Here is a 22,435-nt window from a genome sequence, read left to right on the forward strand (position 1 = left end):
AGCCCTGCGCTCGCATGTGCCCGTTCAGCGCCCTCACCAGCTCCCCCTGCGCGCTGTGGCCGCAGAGGTAACAAAGACTCGGAGCCATCGGACGGGCCTGCCCGGAGGCGCGATGGGGTGGCCTAGTCACACAGGAGGGGTAACGGCCAGCCCCAGCTCTGCGCGCGCCCCGGGCCTGAGGCAGCCTGCTCCCCTCATAACACAGCCGCCGCCTCCGCGCTAGCCCAGCCCAGCCCAGCCCACCACCGGGCAACTTAAGCCGCCCAGCCCACAGCTGCCACCTCCCCACCGCCCAGAGATGCTCTCCCTACCCCTCTATTTAAAAGAGACCTCTGATTGGTGGACAGTGCTGCCCTTCATGTGCCGTAGCCAATCAGACTAGGGCTAACGGAGGCAGAGTACCCAATGGGCGCGCTGCTTGCCGCCCTTGCCCGTCGCTGCCGGGCGGCTGAGGCTACGAGTTGCCATTCGGGGGTAGGCAGGGCGGCGAAGAGAGCGGGTGTCGGTTGCTGCGGCTCGCGAGGGTAGGCGCACGGGGCTGGCTGCGGACCCCTCCCCCCTTCGCCGCGAGGGGCAGCGCTATACGATGTGAACGGCTGCGGGGCTCCGCAGCGCTCCCGACGGGCGGCGATGGCTAGAGCCTGGCGCGGGAGCAGCCGCCGTCGCCGATAGGAAGCGCCGGGGGTAGCCGGGCGGCGTGGAGAGTCGGTCGGGCCGTGAAGCGCTTGTCCCGTCCCAGCCCCCCGGCGGCGAGTGCATGTGGGGAGCCGGCCGGGGGCAGCGCACGGAGCCCCTGCCGGGACTTGCGACCCCCCTGCCTGCCATGTCCTCCTCGTCCAGCTCCTCGCAGACCCCGCCCGGGCACCACCCGCCGCAGAGGATGAGGCGCGGCGCCGCCGGGTCACCCACCGCGGCCAGCGGCGCCCCCGGCAACGGTGCGGGGGGAGGCGCCGCCAGCAGCGCCGGGACCAGCCGGCTGCTGCAGCCCATCCGAGCGACCGTGCCCTACCAGCTCCTGCGGGGCAGCCAGCACAGCCCCACCCGCTCCCCTTCCGCCTCGGTGGGGAGCAACACCGGACCGGCGGGCGGCGGAGCGGGCCGCGGCAGCAGCCCACCCAGCCCGACGCCGCCGCTGGCTGTGGCTGCCCCCCCGGGAGGCGGCGTGGCGGACCCGGGGAGGGTGAAGGGCAGGCAGCGGCGCTCGCCGGAGAGCGGTGGCAGCAGGAGGAGCAGCTCACCTGAGAGACGGAGCCCCAGCTCCCCGGTGTACAGAGGTAAAGCACCCGGGACGGAGAGAGACCAGGGGGCCGAGGCCGAAACACCATCTCCTGAGCCTTCTCCTCCAGAGGAGGGCGTGTGAACCCCGAAATACCCCCCGCCCGAGAGAGGGACGGGGGGGGGGGTTGAATCATCCTCTCTGATCTATTGCAAAGAGACGAGCCATGAAATAATCCCCGAAGAGACTCGTCCCAAACCTGAAAATACCCCCATCATGAGTTTCCCCTGAGAGATGGGGAGTGAACCCCGAAATACCCCTGCTCCCCACTTCCCAAAGAGAGATTAGGGCTGAGATCTGACCTCAAAAAAAATTCTATTTCCTCTCCCTTCAAAAGGGACCAACTGTGGGGATGAGCCCTGAAATGTCATCTCCCTTTTCAAGGGAGAGTGAGAAATCAAGCTTTAAAGCACCCTTTGCAGAGAGAGATTGGGGTTTAGGGCTGAAATACCTCTCTGTGCTCCCAAATAGAATGATGAGGACAGGCCTGTAAAATACACCCCCATACATGCACACACAAGGAGGTGCAAACAAGGCCTGAAAGGATCACTCCCTCATACAAGAGGCGGTACAAATACAACATCTAAAGTATGACCGACCCCACGCTGCCCTCCATGCAAAGAGGTTTAAACGCAAGCTTTGATATACACATACTTGATGAGATATAGATAGGTGCTCTAAAATATCGTACCTCAGTGCACATGGGTATAAAACACCCTATAAATGCATCTCGCCGTATATGCCTGGATATAAAGAAAAGCCCTAGGATATCCCACTACCACCCCTATATAGGTACACACACATGAATTGAGATGGCACAGATATAAGCTCTAAAGTAACCCCTTCCCTCTCCATGGTATTTTAAAACAAACCCAACCTCTTAAACCGTTCTCCCCCCCCCCATTTTTAATTTTTAGGTTAAAATGTGAATTTTAAAATTCTTCCAAACACATCAAAACAACACAAAATTCTGATAGTCTAAAGAAATGCTAAAAACAAACCGCCAGACCTAAAAAATCATAAAATGCCTCAAAGAAAGAAATTAGAAAAATGATAGAAACCTTAAAAACCACAACCTAAAATACAGCCTAAAAAGCTTTAAAATAAGTACAGGCTCATTATCAACAGCTCTAACATAACCTGCTTCATGTTGTCTGTTGAATTATTAAAGGTGTTAAAGTGACTGTGGCCATCTTAGTCCCATCTCCCCTCCTCCCCCATCACTTCAGCAGTTGAATGAATCAGACTGAATGCACTTTGTATGTTACCCTGCTGCAGTTATCAGGTATCGCACATCACCTCTTCATGGGAACATTTTATATGGCTCAGCACCCCCTGTACCTCTCCCTAAATCTCTCAATCTTTATAATTTGCCACACAAATGAACATAAATGTGTCTTGGTTGTCAACATGTTTTGTAGACTGGAATCGGTTCTCTTATCTCTGCCCCCCCCCATATCTCTATTGGGTTTGTGGTGAATTCTTGAAGTCTATTGTAATGTTTGTGACTTGAGCCGATCTGGCTATTCAAATAGTCCTAGGATACAGGCAACTTAGTATGTAAGTATATAAACATATGACTAATAATATTAATGTATGGAGTTGGTATACTGTATACAGTATTTACCCTTATAGCGAAGACTAAATGCTTTCCATCACATCTTAGTATTTATGCCAACATTATGCAATAGATCTATTATCTTTATTTAGGAAGAGATTTGTAGGGTTACAGGGTTTTGCATGCTTTCAGATGGAAACAGTCCTTGGCAATTTTGCTTCAGTCAAGTTGTATTTAAAAGATTGAGGTTCATTTGTTCCCTTAACTCTAGGAATTTGTATTTTTTTTTTCTTACTGAGCTTCCTTTTTTTCCCTTTAGAGACATACAAGTGTACAATGTTACTCTGAATTCTGGGAAATCAAATAGGTCAGCCAAAACAAAACAGACTTGATGCATATAATTAAGTGTGAACATTAAAGCTGATGACAAATATTATAAATCGGTTCCCAGGTCTAACTTCGTGATAAACATTGTAATGTTGCAGTGAGTGAGGGTCTGCACTTCAAATGAAGAGTGGGATGTGGGTAATTACTTGTGGTTGGAGAGAAGTACTGCAGAGCTGTTAAGTATTTCATTAGTGTATTCATGTGGGTTTTTTTAATAAATACATTTTTGGTTGAGTAAAATTTTAATTTTACAAAGTGAGATACGTGTTTGGAACTGTAAGTTGTTGTCTTTGTCTTAATAGTTCAAACCTATAAATTAGTACTGAATGACTTCTCTATCATTAAACTTGCTTGAGCCTGCCTTATGGTAAACTGTTAGCAGCAGATAAAATTTGATACTGTTTTGTGTGTGTACTATATAAAATTATAAGTGGTCCATTGAGATATCTGTCCATAATCCCCAAGGAATTTGTCCCCCCTCCTTCAGGTCGAGCCAGCTGCTGTTGCAGAAACTTGACATCCTACAGCAAATCCTGAATGAATGAATGAAAACAACGTGATCGCCCTAATAATGACCACTATTGCACACGTCAACAGCTTTATTTTACAGAAATACAGGCACCATTTTCTAGAAGACTAGGGTGATAAAACTGTTTTTATAGTTTTGCGAATTAAAAGGTAAAACAAAAATAAATATTTACAAAATTTGGAGCGTGGATGAGGTACCCAATGGCATGAGTTTGCCTCCTCATTTCTTTGATCGACTCTGTTCTGGATCTTTAGTACATAATGTACATGAAGTAAAAATCAGTTGTAGCTTGTATGGTAGTGTCTGTACAGAGACTATAGAACGGTGTTGGAATACTACTAGAGTCATAGTGGAGGGCTTGAAACACTTCTTGTCATCAAACATGGACCATCTTACTACAGATGATTGCACAGTTTACTCCTTTGGCTATTGTTAGCCTCTTAATCATGCCTGAGTATGACATAAGTCTTAATGAAACTATTACATTTTGTGTCATACTCTTAAAGCATTTCCCCTTTTGATGTAAACTGAAAGTTCTCACTGTTGGCATAATCCTATTTTTTGCAATGCAGAGACCGTTTTGGTTCTGGCTGTGCAGACTGTCTTGTATTGTTTCAGGAGCATGCTGGTGTGGGAGACTGGCTATGCTTTTGACAGAAAAGACGTTTTTCTCTACCTAAAACACCTGGTGTTTTTCTCAGTTCCTTTCAGTATAGATGCCTTGAATTTGATCCCCCTCTAAACCATCTTGTGTGAAATATTCCAGTATTATGAGTGGGTTTCCTGAGATTTACTTTTTTTTTTTTTTTTTTTTTAAACCATATTCTGTAAAACTACTTTGGGTTTGAGCCTTTTAGGGGTCAAGGCAACTGCTGCTGCTGCAGACACTGACATCACTACTGTATGAATGAAAATGGCATGCTCCATTTCTTCCTCCCGTCATCCTCTTCTCCACACACCCTCCTTTCTCGGATGTTCAAAATGCTATTTATATTTCTAAAACAAGATAGCTTTTTTTTATGTTTAGATTTAAGATTTAACATGCCATAAAAATAACTTCGGTAGGAAAACTGTGTTTTTAAAAATGCTACCAGTATTTCTACATGATCAATATTGAAATTGCATGGCTGAGAACTTTTTGAGTTTTGTATACCTCCATCAAATTACCCCCACACACACACCAAAAAAAAAAAAAAACCCCACCCCATCCCAAAACACTGAATAAATGTACTTTTTTTTGTTTTTGTTTTTTTAGTACACTAGAATAATCTTGGAAATGTGCTAGTTAAACTTAAAGTGAGAAAAGGAAAATACTATGTCATTAAGGTGCATGTTTTTATAGTTCAAACAAGTGTTTTAGAAAATAGGTATAAAGCCCTATGGCTTGTTGAATGTAAGAATAACCCAGTTTTGTGAGGTGAGGAATGTATGCCTCAGCCTATTTAATGCAGAAATTGATATATAAGGCAACATGACTAGCAACAGAAGACAGTTCAGTAGAAATGAAGGGTTGAATACTATTGCAGTAAGATGTCAGTTGAGTGAACAAAATAAATGTTGCAGTCTGTGTGTTCTGGAGTGGGGGTGTGTGCGTGGAGGGCTGGGGGCAGCTACCAGAATTCCCTGTAGTTGAATAAGTTTAGATCCTTTTTGCGGGGAAGTAAAGACAGTAGTTCATATTAAGTGTAAAAACTTATTGAATTTATGACCTCAGGGGAAGTGAGATTCTATAATGTTATAGCTGCAGTTCAAATATAAACTCGTTTTGTAGAATTTTTGTCGGTTTTCAGATTGAACATTTTGCATTCAGAAGAAATGCCCTAATTTGAGTATGTTAATTACAGTGGTACCTACTAGCGTTGTTATAATGATCAGAAACAGAAATATTGTTCTCTTATGTGGTTTGTAATGTAAATCCTTCCCCCTCCCCCCCCCTGAAATTTCCAAAGTCAGAGTTAGCTGTAGGGACAACTTTCAAAAAATATTTTAATTGATTTAGCTGTTTAGGGAATTAAGCACTTTTAATATTTTTATAAACAACTTCTGGAGGTTTGCCAACACTAATAAGAGAAAGTAATAGCCAGGTGCTCCAGAGGAATAAATGTGTTTATCATTTACTACTCCTGAAGAGTACTGTTTTGCCTATGCACATATGAAGCTTTGGTATTTAAAAAATAAAAATAAAATTAAAAAATCTTCAAAAGATTAAACAATTGCATGTCTCCTGGATTAAAAGCATCCAACAGTTTGACACAATGGGAGTTTATACCAAGGGTCCTGTTGTACCAAAAATCAAGACATCTCCTTTATCTCTAACAAATTAAATATAAGGAAATATTTTTTTATGAAACTTCCTACTCTGAGTTACCCAGTGTGCATGCACAATTGCAGCATTCTCTATTTTGTGTGGCCACAACAATGATCTCTCCCTCCTCTTTTACCCTACCCTCGCCCTTAAAAATTGTTTTAGTTGGAGTATAATCCATAACATGAGTGACTAAATTTGAAACAGATTCCATGAGGTGAAAGGCTGTTTAGATAGATCAAGGGTCTGGTAATCGTCTCCTTTGATAAGGATGTTTATTAGGTGTACTGTGTTAATCAGCTTGTTTGTGCTATTAAACAGGTTCCTAAAAGGTTTTTTTCAGATACCATGGCATAGAAAAATGGAAAGATTTAGGTATTCCTTCTGTCTGAAGTTGCAGGGTATTGCAGCAGCTCACAAAGATGTAAAGGAAATAGTATTTTTGTTCAATGAGGATACCACTGTAAAAAAACACCACTTTTGGTAGTACTTACACAGTGATTTATATTTTCAAGTCACTATATTAACTTTAATCTTCACCCCTATGAAGTAAGCAAGTATTATTATACATATGGGGAAACGGAAATATAAGTTGACTTGTCAACATCCACAGAACAAGTCAGTAGCAAAACTGGAATTAGGATTCTGAAGTTTTTGGTTTCCATTCTTGCCCTTTGCTGTATTCCTCACAGACAAAAGCTGCACATTAAACTGCAAAAGAAAAGATGGAAAGAATGTATAAAGTAGAATTATATGAAGAAGTCAACATGTTCAAAATATGCGTTGGTATATTAACAGTATAGCAAAGTTCAGCAACCCACTAAACTTAGTAATGCATTAGGAAACTAGGAAGTAAACATTATACTGCCTTCTGCTACTGAAGTTTGAGTGGTTTGATAGGGGTTGTTGCCATCAGTAGTTGATAGCAATCAGTTTTCTAAGCAACAGTTTCATTTTACTTAGACTTGGAAAAGCTAGCCTTAACACTGCATCTGTCATGTTGCAAAGCATATGCATATAATGTTTGAGACATTAAGCAAACATTAAAAGTGCAAGCAAACAGTCAAGGTATACCTCAGATTAGATTGTATTTATTTTCTAAAATATATGCTCTAGGAATTATTTTGGGGAAATTCTATAGCCTGTTTTATACTGGAGATTAAGATGATCACAATGGTCCCTTCTGGCTTTAGAATCTCTGAATATGTTCAACAGGGTGGATTTAGTGATTTAAATAATGATTTAAATCACTATTCAGGAAGACTCAATTTAATCATGTTTTTCTACATAAAAGTGCATTCTTGTTGGTTGTTATAACCTTGAATACATATTCTTCACAACTCAGAGATAGATGTAGGTTTCATTTTTAGAAGGTACACACTATACATTTTTAAACAGTGACTTATTTTGGAAACTTTCCAGATTAGTTTTACAGCTATATCAGAAAATGAATGATTGTTTGGTTATTTCATTTACCAATGTTAATTGAAGCAGTTCACCTCTCAATGACTTCATAAATATCTATCTCCAATTCAACAGGTTAATCATTAATATTTGGAGGATTTTCTTGCCATCCTGTATTAAGAGGAGAACATCACAAGACAGACATTTACATTGTTTTATTTAACTAAAACAACAATGTTAAATATTCTGGATTTTTTTCTTCAACAGCAGACATACAATATTGTAACAAAAAAGCATATGTTCCTTGCTTCTCACATTAATCTTCAGACTTCTTCTCCTTGTCCAGATCTATTCCGCCCCCAACAATCTTCTATTCATTGTACTTTTTGAAACTTTGCACTTTTAGAGAGAGGTAAGGGGTTGACTCTGTGTGCACAAATTTGCAGAGGGACAATAGAGTTGAGGTCTATGTCATGTCTCACCTCTATATATTTATTTATTTAAACACATTTTTGCTGTTAACAAGCATGTTACCTCTGGAGACACAAATCCACAGTTTGAGAACTGCAAAACTAAGCATCTCTGATAGTGCTCGGTCTAGAAGATACTAAGTCCCATTGGTTAGATCAGGAATCGGCAACCTTTCAGAAGTGGTATGTCGAGTCTTCATTTATTCACTCTAATTTAAGGTTTCGCGTGCCAGTAATACATTTTAACCTTTTTAGAAGGTCTCTTTCTGTAAGTCTGTAATATATAAATAAACTATTGTTGTATGTAAAGTAAATAAGGTTTTTAAAATGTTTAAGAAGCTTCATTTAAAATTAAATTAAAATGCAGAGCCCCCCGGACTGTTGACCAGGACCCGGGCAGTGTGAGTGCCACTGAAAATTATCTTGTGTGCCACCTTTGGCACGCGTGCCATAGGTTGACTACCTCTGGGTTAGATAGAAAGATTTAACCTAAATAATCTATACAGAAGCCTGTGGAACTATTGGAACTCCTTTACAAAACTTCTTAAACATTACATGAATATATTGTCTCATACTATAGAATTAGAATTTATAATCCCTATTCCATGATGAGAGAGTTTTAATTAAGATACATTATAGCTCAAATATATCTTTAAACAGGTTTTTTCCTCAAAAAGCATTTTATCAAAAAAATCCAAATTTAAAAAAAAGTTTTTTTTTTAATAAAATCACTGATTTTTATCCACCCTGATGTTAAACCTATTTTCATTATTACCCCAGCTCAGTACTTGTTGTCTCTTCATAGTGGAGGTTGCAGTTAAGTTTCAGTTTGAAGTGGTTGGTCACGTCTACAGTCGGAAAAGGTGTGTTAGCTGGGACTTGCTACTTCCCATAAGTGTTTATCTTGACCACCTAACACATGGTAAAACAGCAACTAGCCTTGACTATACTATGATTTTAACACATTAGCTAATGTGTTTAAAATACATCTTTTCCTACTGAATACAAGGTCATTATGGTAAAGGCATACTAACTGGATGTTTCTGCTAAAATAATGATTGATGTAAATTAAAATGTTGACATTTAAATAGCCATTGTTAGGTTTTAGTGTTAACACGTTATTGAAATGAATTAGGGTAGTTCTCATTTCTCAGAGCTATTGTTTCATGTATTCCCTCCCACGTATTCCCCAAACCAATTCTTGGGTAGAGTCAATGAGAATGAAGAAAAATAAGGGAGGTTTATCACTATAATCCTTAGATCTCTGGCAGAAATACTCCTAGTTCTACTGCTGATAGTATTGCCCTTCCCTGTCCCTCTTCCAGGGTTGGCAATTTCCCAGGAAAAACTAGTTTAGAACAGGGCACCGGTAAATACCAGTTTAAACTAGGAAACATAATTGAATCTGAGTTCAGCAAGCGTAGAACAAAGCTTTTCAAACTTTGGATACATCTGTTCAAAACTGAGAAATATGCTTCGTCTAGCTACTACATCAGAGTTGGTCTTCTGTTACAGAATACTGCATGGCCAAATGGGTCTGGACTGGTAGCTTCTGATTGCTTAATGCTTCAAGTCCAAAACTCTGCATTATTGTTTTCATCTAATTGAATGTTTTTGACTTTTGTTTTTACAGTATTGGAAACTGGAATATGAGTCATGACGTGTATAATTTCCTTGTGAATAATACCAAACCAAAATGTATACAGACATTCTGATCTCCAGGATTTCAATTACATATATTAATATTACACCCACTGCAGATTTGCTTTTTATTTATGACCCTAAATTACAAATCTACAAATGTACTGCCTTATGTAACCACAAGTTGAATGTTTAACAAAAACAAAGTGTAATTTGGAGTGCATTAACTAAACGGTTTTAAAAATAGAAAAGCCTTAAACAGGGACTAATTAGTCTTTGCGGCTTGGTAGAAACTGATTTTGCTTGGTAAAAACCAGATTTGGTAAATACAATGCTATCCCCTGCCCTCTTCTTTCCCACATTTGCCTCCCTCTGGCTGTCAGTCTTCCTCTTGCCTCTGTGTACCTTCCACATTCTCCTGCATATCCACTTTTTTCTCCTTTTTCCTCTGCCCTCCCCCCATGTTCCCCTGCTTCTCACAGTGCCACTCCCAGTATAGCATATGGGGTCACCATCTTCCTAAGGACAGTGTGGTTTCTCTCCTATTGGAACATTGGGAGGTGGTGGCCAGCATTGTTAAAGACAAACTAAACTTCCTTCTGAATTATTGGCCATCTTAACCAAGTGGCCCCAGAGATGGTGGCCATTTTGAAAGAAGTCATTTCTTCATGCATTTCTCCGAAGATTATTCTCAAGTCTGACCAATATTCTTTCTGCAATGAAGAATAACAAAAAATGACTAATAATTGCTTTTTAAAAACTGTCCATTCTTACAGTTACTCAAGATTCAACACAGGTAATTTAAAATTTAAATTAAATATTTTTAAATTTATGCCCTTTGAATTTTATATGTTAAATGCCACACTGAAAAGCCACCTCCATGTAGAGGAAAAACAGGGATTTATGCCCCATTTTAAGATTTTTTTTTTTTTTTTCAGAGTGCGTCTTAAACTGGAGTCATGACCAGCTGTTCCATAATAAATATTGATGTTTGGGAGAGCCCATACTTCAAGTATCCATGTGTGCTCTTCCTGAAATATAGTGTTTGGCTATGTAAAGTCATATGAAATTTAAAAAAAACCAAAAACCTTGAAAACCATAAATTACATGAGAACATAATTTTTGAAGCTTTCAATAATATTGGAGCTATACATTACATTAGCCAGACTAAATGATATGCTAAATATTCCAGTACTTTATTTGTTTACAAGTAGATTGTTGCATGTGACCATATGATGAATTGTAACATGGTTACTGCTTATAAGGTATTTAATTTATTACAGGTTTGGTAATGGGTTAAGACCCATTTTCAGATACTGAGTAATTATACTATTTTTTTTTTTTTTTGGTTTGTCACATTCTCCATTTGATGCTAGTCTTTGCAATGCTGTCCCTGTAGTCTCATCTATACTACTCCAGTGACAGTTTACCCAGTGAGAAGATGAACATTGTATTGTGCTGGTATTAATATGAATGCTAAATGACCAAGTGAACTGCATGGTGTCAATTCCACCATGGGTTTCTAATCTCATTAAATGATAAAAAACCTTGGCTAATTCAGAGTGAAAGTGGCCCAGTGATAGCATGTGTCCTCCTAGAACACTGAGTTCTGCAAAACTTTAAGAACTTCTGAAAACCAGGAAATACAAAGTTAAGGTCAACACCCACTCAACCTAAACTCTGGTCCCCACCTAAAGCTGGTAGTAGCCACTGGCAGTTACCTCAATTCACTACAGCTGCATTCAGTGTATTAAGTGTAGCTGAATTGAATGGTGGAAGAATAAGATGCAATAGGTTGGAAGAGCTGTGACTGTGATATGAGGTGATCTGAGTCTGTCTTCCCAGGTGTGCTGTCAAAGGAAAGAGGTACATATTGCACCTTTACATTCCAGTCTGGATCATTTTAATACAGAATTGTGTAGGTTCAATAGCAGGGCACTGGGGTTGTCTTGCCATGGGTATTGTCAGTAGGGAGGTGGGATATGAGAGCAGTATGTGGATTTAATGATGGGTAAGAGGAAGTAGAGTTGTGGATGGTATTCTTTGAGTAAGTATGAAGGGATTGTAAAAGGGAATGAGGTAGTGGTTAAATTTTACAAGTGAGGTATTCTGTCGGCAAGTAGGCTCAGTGTTTGAGGGTAGGCCAAGTGCAGGTAGCACCTGTCCATTACAGTGAAAAGACAGAGTGGGAGTGTTATAGGCATATTGAGCAATGCCCCAAAGAGGGCAGAGTTAAGGTTTCATGGGCATTTCCCTTACATATGTATTTCCTGGTTTTCAGAAGTTTGAGTTTTGCTGTACTCAGCATTCTAAAAGGGGCACGAGCTATCACTGAGCAATCTTAATGCTACATTAATGAATTTTTTTGCCATTTAATTTCCTAGGCTTTTGTAAACAGGAAGCTATGTTTGCTGATAGGAATTAATGGTCATTTAGACAGCTGCAGACCTCACCTTGGTTTGCAGTTGATATGCTATCATGGCTAGGTAATAATCAAGACCTAGCTTTTGTATAGTGCTTTTCATCAGTAGATCTCAAAGAACTTTGTATCATCATCCCCATTTTACAGATCGGAAACTGAGGTATAGGGGTGATACGGCTTGTCCAAGATCACCCAGCAGGCCAGTGGCAGACCTATGAATAGTCCAAGTCCAGTGGTTTTTTTCCACTTGGCCACACAGTTGATATGTGATGTCTCAGTGCTTCTCTCTCTGCTCCCTGGCTCCCCCCTCCCCCCTCTACATTTTATTATAGTAGAATGGGGATAATGGTCATACTTTGAAATGTTTTCAATGTGTAGTTGCTAACCGACCTTTAGATGAGATTTCTCTCACTGGCCCTGTGTCCCAAAAATTTGATAGTTTTATTAGATAGTTGTTACAGTAACTTCAAGCATGTGAGCAAAGACTGGTGTGTGCTGCTTTTTCTCCATACATTGCACCACCATTCCTTGCAATATGTCGTGTGTGCTGCCTCCCCCCCACTTCCAGCTCCCCCTCTCCTTCCTATCCCATTAAGCCATTAGTTGGCACTATAGAAACCATTAACATGTGATAAGTTGTTCCTTCCTGTCTCCTGGCCCATGTTGCTGCTTACACCTGTCACAGGCAGTAGCTTACTGGAAGGCCATACGCTATCTTGATTATGTAGCCAGAGCTGCACACTGAACTGGACCTCTCACTACCTACTACACATCTCAAGTTGGGATTCCTATCTTTGAGACTTCCCCAGCCATATCCTAGGTCCACCCAGTCTGTCCCCACGTCCACCGTCCCGGATTGATTTGTATCTTAACTATTCATTTTCTGAGTTTCTGGTGTTTAAACTTGTTGCCTTGATTCTCCCCACCCAGATACCAGCTAATATGGAGGGGCAGGGAGACTCTCATACACTCCAACGAGAGCAGGATATCCCAGAGCAGGTAGGGAAGGAGGCTCAGACCAGTGCTGAGGGTAGTACTCCCTGAGATCCCAGCACACACAGTGAGGGGGGAAATTGGGGGGGGGGGGGGGGGGGGGGGGAGGCAATATCCTCTGCTACCACTCTCATTCTCCAGCCCCTCCCTTCTCTCCTCCTACTTCCCCAATCTCTCATCTGTCCCCTACCTCTAATTACGATTTACCTCCCTCTCCTTGACACCCCTATGCCCAGCAAAAGATTCCAGATCCTCCGCACTGTTCCTTCCTACTCTTGCACCCCAGTCGCCTCTCCCAATTAGCATTCACATTTATAATCTTTTTTTTTTTTTTTCAGAAATAGTTTGTTTCTGCTATACTTGGATTACCTTTCTCCAAAATAAATAAAAACCCAGCACCTTGACAAAAACAGATTTCTCCTCCTCCTCCTCCCCCCCCCCCCCCCCCCCCAAACGTTGACAGTTCAGTCTCAGATTTCTGCCCACGCTGGGTTTCGGACTTGAAGTTGCAGGCTCAAGAAGTTGTTAAATGGTCCATTCATTTCATAAGAACATATGAATGATCATATGGAGTGAGACCAGTGGTCCATCTAGCCCAGTATCCTGTCTTCCAACAGCATCCAATGCCAGATACTTCAGAGGGAGTGAACAGAACAGGGAAAATATTGAGTGATTCATCCCCTGCCAGCCAGTCCCAGCATCTGGCAGTCAGAGGCTTAGGGACACCCAGAGCATGGGGTTGTGTCTGTGACCATTTTGGCTAATAGCCATTGATAGACCTATTCTCCATGGACTTATCTAATTCTTTTTTGAACCCAGTTATGCTTTTGGTCTTCACAACATCCCTGGCAACAGGTTCTACAGGTTGACAGTGCATTGTGTGAAGAATAGGCAGGAGTTTCAAACAAACATAAGGAAGTACTTCAGTTCAACAGGTGACCCTGGCTCTTGTGTTATATTAAAGGATAAATAACATTTCCATATTCATTTTCTCCACATCATTCATGATTTTATAGATGTCTATCGTATCCCCCTTAGTTGTCTCTCTTCCTAGATGAACAGTGCCAGTCTTTAATCTCTCCTCATATGGAAGCTGTTCCATACCTCTAATAATTTTTCTTGCCCTTCTTCTGTACCTTTTCCGATTCTAATATCTTTTTGAGATGGGGTGACCAGAACTGCGCACAGTATTCAAGATATGAGTGTACCATGGATGTATATAGTGGCATTATGATGTTTACGATCTTATTTTCTATCCCATTCCTAATGGTTCCTAACATTTTGTTAGCTTTTGTGACTGCCACTGCACATTGAGCAGATGTTTTCAGGGAGCTATCCACCATGACCCGAGGATCTGTCTTGAGTGGTAACAGCTAATTTAGAGCCAATCATTTTGTATGTACAGTTGGGATTATGTTTTCCAATATGCAACTCAAATTTTAGATTGATCTTTCAAAGGGATTACCTGATCGAGGTAAATACAATCTGAAACAATAGTGCTGAGCTGGTGAACTGCTCCATTCATGTCAGCTGCTGTTTCCTTCCTCCCCCCACCCCACCGTACCCCCAAATTCTAGTTTATTGTTTGAGGGTATTGGTTGCCATATACTAGAACGGGTGGAGAACGTACGGCCTATCGGCCAGATCTGGCCTGCTGTTTCATTTCATCTGGCCCGCAGCAAGTCTCTGTGTCGTGGGCTGGAAGCCCCAAGCCTCGGCGCCGCCCACAGGGCTGGAGCTGCAAGCACTGGCTCGCCCTGCTGAGGGGGGAAGCTGGGGTTGCCAGGCCGTTAAAAGTCCAGTTGACTCCGCACAGCTCTCGGAAGTGACCAGCATGCCCTGCAGCCCCTATGAGCAGGGGCAATCAGGGAAGCTCCACGCGCTGCCCCAGCGCCAGCTCCGCAGCTCCCGTTGGCCTGGAACTGCGGCCAGTGAGAGCTGCGGACAGCGTGCACAGCGCAGAGCCCCCTGGTCTTTCCACCTAGGGACTGGACACGGGGCGGGGGGGGGGGGCGCTTTTGGAAGCAGCGCAGAGCCAGGGCAGGCAGGGAGCCTGCCTTAGCCCCACTGCGCCACCGACTGGGAGCAGCCTGAGGTAATCGCCGCCCAACTGGAACTCACTCCCTGAACCCCCTGACCCAGGTTGGAACTCCCTCCCACACCCGAACTCCCTCCTGGACCTGCACCCCAACCCTCTGCCCCAGCCCTGAGCCCCCTCCTGCACCCCAAACCACTCATCCCCAGAGCCCACACCCCTAGCTGGAGCCCACACCACAGCCTGCACCCCAGCCTGGAGCTGCCTCCTGAACCCCTCATCTCTGGAGCCACAAGTGCCGGCTCGCCTTGCTACGGGGGGAAGCCCAAAGCCTTTCACCCCCCCTTCTCCCCGGGGCTGTGTGGGGCCTACGACTGTTTTCACCCCCCCCCCCTTTGGGTCAGTGGCCCCGATGGAAAAAAGGTTCCTCACCCTTGCACTAGAAAATTAGATCAACCCAGCTACATCACTCGGGGGGGGGGGGGGGAACCACACACACACACTGAGCACCATAGATAAGCCGGCCTAAGTCCCTGTGTAGACAGCGCTAGGTCGACAGAAAAATTCTTTCCTATGCATAGCTTCTGCCCCTTGAGGAGGTGGATTAACTACAGTAATGGGAGAACCTAACTCTGCCAATTGGGGAGATTCTGTAGTTAATCCACCTTTAATTAATCCACCTGCCCGAGAGCTGGGCAGAGGAAATAATTCTTCTGTTGACCTAGAGCTGTCTACTCAGAGACTCTAGGTCGGCTTAACTATGGTGCTCAGTGCATGTGGCTTTTTCACACTCCTGAGTAATGTAACTGCATCAGCCTAACTCTTCACTGTGGACCTCACATCTGTCTAAACTCATGCATAGGCCAAAGGAAGGCAGAAGGCATGTAGGACACTGGGAAAGATTACTCCTTTGGAGGAATATCCTGTTGTCCAGTTCATGTAGGATGGTTTGAGATGCAAGAGCAGGCCCTGAATGAAGGCTATGAAGACAACTGAGACTTCTGGGACAGCCCTACTATGTCATTCTTGACCAATTTGCAGAGAACATTCCTCCCCACATGCCCTGCCCTTCTGAATCACTCTTCTAGTATTGAAGGAAAAGATGGTGAGGTATGGCATCCCACAGCAAAAACTGGGAACAATAAACTAGTTATTAGGGCATGGTGACCCACAGCAGCACTTGGGAATGACAGCCCAATACTGATGGCACAGTGGCAGCTATTGCTAACAGCCCAATATTTTTAGGTGAAATAGGAAATCCTCATTCCTCTGTTACATCTTTCCTGGGAGCATGAGTAGGGATATACAGCTATAATTCATCTCGGGCAGCTGGAGACCAATTATTTAAAGTCAGCCTCTCCTCTGTGACTGTATACGCTGTATACTATACAGTACTCCATAAAATGACTTTGCATCATTATGTACAATATACAATTCAGGAGTTATGTTCTTAATTCAGTTCTGTTTAAATTGAGAGCTCTGATAAGGCTCAACAGTTCAGAATAAATCAACATAAACCACCTCCCAACTTCAGCATTCGGTACTTTGAACTGACCAAGCCTTTAACTGATCTCAATGTGCCTATGTACTCACATGCCTGCAGTATCCAGTGTTGCAAGTAAGAAGTGAAATGCACAAAGAGTTTGAAATGATTTGCTTCTGGGGATTTAATGTGATATTTGCAATACTTTATCCGTGACCTATAATATTAGGTTAAGTTTCTTTTACAGTTCTTCTCACCATAACATAGTTTGTACTGCCAGCAGTTCAGCAGCTAAGAAGCAGACCAATTGTCTTTTATAGAATTAATTTTCTTCTTTGAGGAAACAGTTTTTCAGTTTATCAATTCAGTTAACGTAATTTTTTTAAAAGTAAATGTTTTAAATAACGTATTGTCTTGCACACCAACATACAACTTGACTTGACAATGTTAGTCCTACAGCATATGTGGATAGCACCCAAGATTAGCAACCATGAAAATTCACATACCCTCCTGAGTTAGCTCTATATCTGCCACCATTAACAATTCATGTATACAGACTACTGACACTACTTTCTACCCATGTTTCAAAAATATACATTACCTTTGAGGCTGGTTGATTATATTCTTGCCCATGAGAAATTAAGCTGCTGATGTAGAAAGCCGAAAATTTTTTTCTGGGAAGAAAACCAAGTGTTTGAAATGTGTTTGTACTTTTTGTCTTGGGCAAAGAGGATGACAACACAAAGAAGATAGTCTTCTTTAAGAAATCATCGGATGCACAGAGGAAGTACTGAATGAACATAAGCCAGAATGGACCAATGAGAGTAAGGTTTTACAAGAAAGAATGAGCGGGAGTATTGTGTTATCAACTGTCACAATTAAGCAGGGGCCGGCTATAAGCAGAGCAAGGCTATAAGCCTCAGAACTGAAATTTAGTTCTATGAAGATAGATTTTACCTTAAAATGGCAACTCTCCAATTATAAACCTAAATTCTATTCTATTCTTTTATCAGCATAGTTAGGTGACAGTTTCTTAAAAGAAAAAAAATGTCCTTAGTTGTTACACCATCCAAAGTTTATTCACTGACACTTCTGCCATAAACCTAGTTTTTAATTTTTCGTATATATTGCATAATTTCAACACATGTCATGGGGGATAATTTTCTCAGACTGCGCTTAAAAAAAAAAAAAAGCCATTGAATTTAGATTGAGCATTTGAGGCAATTTTAGATTTGTTTTCTAATCAGAGCACAAGGGAAATTAATAGATTTGCTGCCAACTTGTGGTGTAGTTTCCAGAAAATGTTAAACGTCAGTCGAAATGCTGTATGTGGTATAGTTGTACCTGTGTCATTCAGAGGACATTAGAGAGGCAAGGTGGGTGAGGTAATACCTTTTTATTTGACCAACTTCCATTAGAGAGAGACAAGCTTTCAACCCACCTTGTGTCTCTAATGCAAATGTTTGAAGTCTTGAATTTTGTGGTACAATAATCACTATATTAAGGATGCCTATTTTGTATAGGGTGAAATATGTTGGAAGTGTTATGCACAGGTGTGCCAGCTAAACTAGCAAAATAAAAAACTGCTAGCAGAATGTTTATAGCAACAATATATACAGGGTGTATTGAAATATCAAGGAAAGATAAAGACTGTCCGCAATTTCAGTTATCACAGTAATAACAACTATACCACTACCTCGATATAGCGCTGTCTTCGGGAGCCAAAAAATCTAACTGCGTTATATAGAACTTGCTTTGATACGCCAAAGTGCACAGCCCCGCCCTTCCCCCCCCCCCCCCCCCCCCCCCCCCGGAGCATAGCTTTACCACATTGTATCTGAATTCATGTTATATCTGGGTAGAGGTGTAATTAATTTACAGGGAGCGCAATATCCAGCCAAACTGGATAACCAGCACCCAACTATAATCTAGGCAAGGGAGATTTAAGCCATACTCAAAAACCTATACCTAAAATATCAGACGGGTAGCCGTGTTAGTCTGCATCTGTAAAAAGCGACAAAGAACTGTGGCACCTTATAGACTAACAGAAGTATTGGAGCATAAGCTTTCGTCAGACGCAAGTGGGTATTCACCCACAAAAGCTTATACTCCAATACTTCTGTTAGTCTATAAGGTGCCACAGTTCTTTGTCGCTTTTTACTATACCTGAAATAGGAACTCTCATATTAGACCCACTCATCATCTGGAAAGGCACCAAGTTCTGCAACCACATCAAACCATGTGGCTTTCTGTCCAACCAGAACAAAACTGGATGACCTAATATTACTTGATGAAAGGACATCAGGCCAAATTTTATCACTTTAATCTCTTGGTAGCTTTATGTGCCATTTTCAGGCTGTTCACAGTCTAAGGCAGAAATAATTGCATCAATTTATAATCTCCACTTTTGGAATATTTCTTCACAATCATAAGAACTAGAACATTTTTTCCTAATAAAATCTTAATATTTAAATTGGAGCACTATCCTTAGGATAAGTCTGCAGTCACATAACTGTACTATAAATGGACCTTGCTGCCAGCCAGCCAAGTACAGAATAATTTGGAGTCATAACTCTCTCATGTTGCTATAACTACTTAGGCAAATACTTGGGGGGAGGCAGAAGTCGGGCAGTAGCCATTTATCAACTTGGCTATTTTTCTACTAGCTAATAATCTACTTCATGATTCAAACAGATATGAATGTTCATTCAAGGAAAAGGGTTATTTTGTGCAACACACAAATTTTATTTTTATTCCCATTGCAAACCAATTTAAAAAAAAACAAAAACCTTGTAACTGCATGTGAATTACATTGGAATGGAATAAAATTTTCCAGATAGCCTGATGACAAACCATGAATAGATTTTAAGTGCTTTATTTGCCCTGCTAATAGTTAACCTTAAGACTAGCTTTCTGTTTCAAGCTCAACTTTTGAGTGCTCTAAAACCTACACTGTTACTTGGATTGCCTTGAAATTTGGTATGCCTCCTAGAGGGTGGGGTTCTGTTAGTGAGCAAATTTTGGGGTCATTTGACCAAGGGATTTTTAAGTTATAAATGGTTTTTCTTGAAGTTGACATTTTGGCAATCAATTTTTGCTTACAGATAGAAATCAAATGAGGACTCCTTGTACTGGGAGGGCAGGGGGGAGACGGGACAACAGAGTGCATGGCACCCAACTCTTGGGTGAAAATCAAATTAAAGCATTATTGGGGGGAAACTGCTTCTTTAGTTTACAGAGTCAGAAGCTTTTCACATTAAGTGATGAGCTAAAGGAATTACATTGTTCATGGGCAGTGAGAGAGGATAACAATCTGGAAAAACACCTGCTTATCACAAAAGCTCTGATGAAATATCAGAGTCAGTGAACCCAAGCACCGTGAGTTCAAATCTAAACCAGGGCAGAAATTTGAAGGGAAAAAAAGTAGGTATACTGCTTCATATCAAAGGGGACTTTTATTTGAGGCAAATGTAATCACAGGGCAGCATTATATTCAAAAGATGTTGGTTTGTTGGTTTTTTTTTTAACTACACAACCCGATGCTTGCTAAGAGGGGAGGATGGTTAGAGGTGAAAGATTAAAGAATAGGGGGAAGGGTTGAGGGATCAAGTGATGGGGAGGTGAGATGGGATGGGTTGGGCACTGGGAAGGGAGACATGGGGTTAAGTGACAGCAGGACTGGGGGAGAATATACATAGGGGCACCTGTCAGCCCTGCATTCCCCTCTCCCATGTGTATCATGATCTGGGGATCCCAGCCCACCTACAGAGATGTGGCACCCCCTTCATGTAAGTCAGGTTCTGGAGGGAGCTTCCTTTTCAGGGGAAGGTCTCTGAGCCCCATTCCCTACCTCCCATTTGAACTGGGATCTGGGGGTCCCCCTCACTGGTGTCTAAGCCCTGCTCTACCCCCCACCCCATGTTTGCACACCAGGATCTGGGCCAATTTTGAGCAGGGGTTTGACTGTCATCCTTACTCCCCCCCGCCCATGTGAAGCAGGTTCTGGAGGGGGCTTGTCTTTCTGGGATTGTCTGAGCCCCATTCCCTCACCTCTTTGTGTGATCTGGGAGTCATTGACACCCCTCAGGGGTATTTGAGCCCCACACCATGCCCCCCCTTGTGTGCACACCAGGATCTTGTGGGGGGAAGCTGCCATACTTCATGTGAACTGGGGATGGGGGGTTGCCTTTCTGCGAGTATCCACACCCTACTCCCTAACTTCTTAATGTGAGCAGAGGATCATTGCCCTCCTGCGGATGTCTGATCCCTGCTCCCCATGATCTGGGAGGGGTCCTTTGTGCACATTACAATCTGGGGAGGCCCTGCCCCTCTATGGGGGAGGTCTGACCCCTCTCCCCCTTCTATAAGGCACATTCTAGGGGGACTTACCCCTCTGGGTGGGGAGTTTAGAAGGTGCACACTCCAAGCATATACCAAGAACGCATTGCTGAGACTAGACTGAGAACAGGTATGTTTGACATCTCAGATTCTGATGTCAAATTTGGCGTCTTATGAGAATCTGGAATTTCTGATAGGATGATCTACACCTGAGCTAAAGGCTTGGTCTGCACTCAAAAGTTAGGTTGACATAGCTACATTGGTTAGAGATGTGAAAAATCCACACCTCAGACCGGCATAGCTATGTCAACCTAACAACTAGTGTTGACACAGCTATGTCGATGGAAGAATGCTTCTGTCAATGTAATTACCTTTGTTTGTGGAGGTGATGTTCCTGCGCTGATGAAAAAGCCCTTCTGCTGGTGCACACTGTCTCTATGTTATGGGGTTATGGTGACCCAAGTGATGCAGCTACACTGATACAGTTTCCATAGTGCAGAGTATCCTAAGACCATTAAAAGCGAATCTCAACAGTAGGTCATAAATGCATTCTTTATGCAAGGCTCTGGTAGACTACTCAGTAGTATTGAGCTTCCTTAAGGAAGCAAATCTATCAAAACCAACAGTTATGCCTACTTTCCCAACCTGGGGTGTTCTCCCATTACTACAGGCTCTTGTGACCTGTTAGTTCAGACCAATGTCATTTGATTATCTGTTTCCTTTCCACAAAGACATGCTGCTTGCTTTCAGTCACATTAAAAATACATCTTCAGAATCTTTGCATTTAGAAGACTTGAGCCTTCACTGTGTCTTCCACCAGGAAAAGGCGTTCTCTTCATGCCATAGAATCATTTATAACCAACGCTAACTCTTCTTTCTACATCTCACAGAAAATGATTCTTCCTTTGTTTTGCTCTAAACTTAAGCCCCCAAAACAGAGTGTGGCACCGTCTAGATTTGAGAATGTGGAAGGATATATCTTAATAGAACTGATCAATTCAGAAAAACATCATCATCCATTTACATCCCAAATGCCTGTGTCTGAAAATATTCAGATTCTCCATAGTCTAGTGGATTGAGTGCTGTATAATTGAAACATATTCAGCTGCAGATAAACTGTTTCCAAGGGCTTATTCAATGTGTTCTGCAGTAGCCTCCTGGACAGAATGTCCATCAGCTACTATAGAGAATCTGCAAAACTATCCCCAGTCATCCATCAGCATTGGGTTGAAAGTTTCTGCAAAACTTCTTGGCAGGAAAGTGCTGTATGTGGTGGTCCCAAAATAGACTAATACTACTAATTTTAGTGATGGTGGAACTTATATCTTTCTGGTTTTGGCTCCTCTTACTAACTTTACCTTACTGGTCTTTACATCTCATTTGTCTCAAACTGGGGAGAGGTCTTCTTCATTTGAGAAGTTCTTCAGGTTCAGTATGATGGCCTCTTCAGAGAGTTAATATAATTCAATAAACCATTGTTAAGTTCTACTTAATCTGTGTATGAGTTTCAGGGTGGATTTGATTTAAATCAAATTGATGTAAATCATGATTTAAATCACTAGTCAGGAAGACTCGATTTAATCATGTTTTTCTA

General features: G+C 42.2%; 1 protein-coding gene across 2 annotated transcripts in view; it reads left to right on the forward strand.

Moving 5' to 3' along the window:
• The first annotated feature begins 450 nt into the window (after nt 1–450).
• Nucleotides 451–22,435, forward strand: part of GLCCI1 (glucocorticoid induced 1) — a 96,858-nt gene continuing 74,873 nt past the window's right edge. For both annotated transcript variants that reach the window (XM_034760522.1, XM_034760523.1), the window contains exon 1: nt 451–1,274. In XM_034760522.1, the coding sequence (XP_034616413.1) occupies nt 758–1,274 (517 nt within the window). In that variant the 5' untranslated portion in view covers nt 451–757. The remainder of the gene's footprint in view (nt 1,275–22,435) is intronic.

The sequence above is a fragment of the Trachemys scripta genome, chromosome 2 (genome assembly GCF_013100865.1).
Source record: "Trachemys scripta elegans isolate TJP31775 chromosome 2, CAS_Tse_1.0, whole genome shotgun sequence".
NCBI classification, from domain to species: domain Eukaryota; kingdom Metazoa; phylum Chordata; order Testudines; family Emydidae; genus Trachemys; species Trachemys scripta.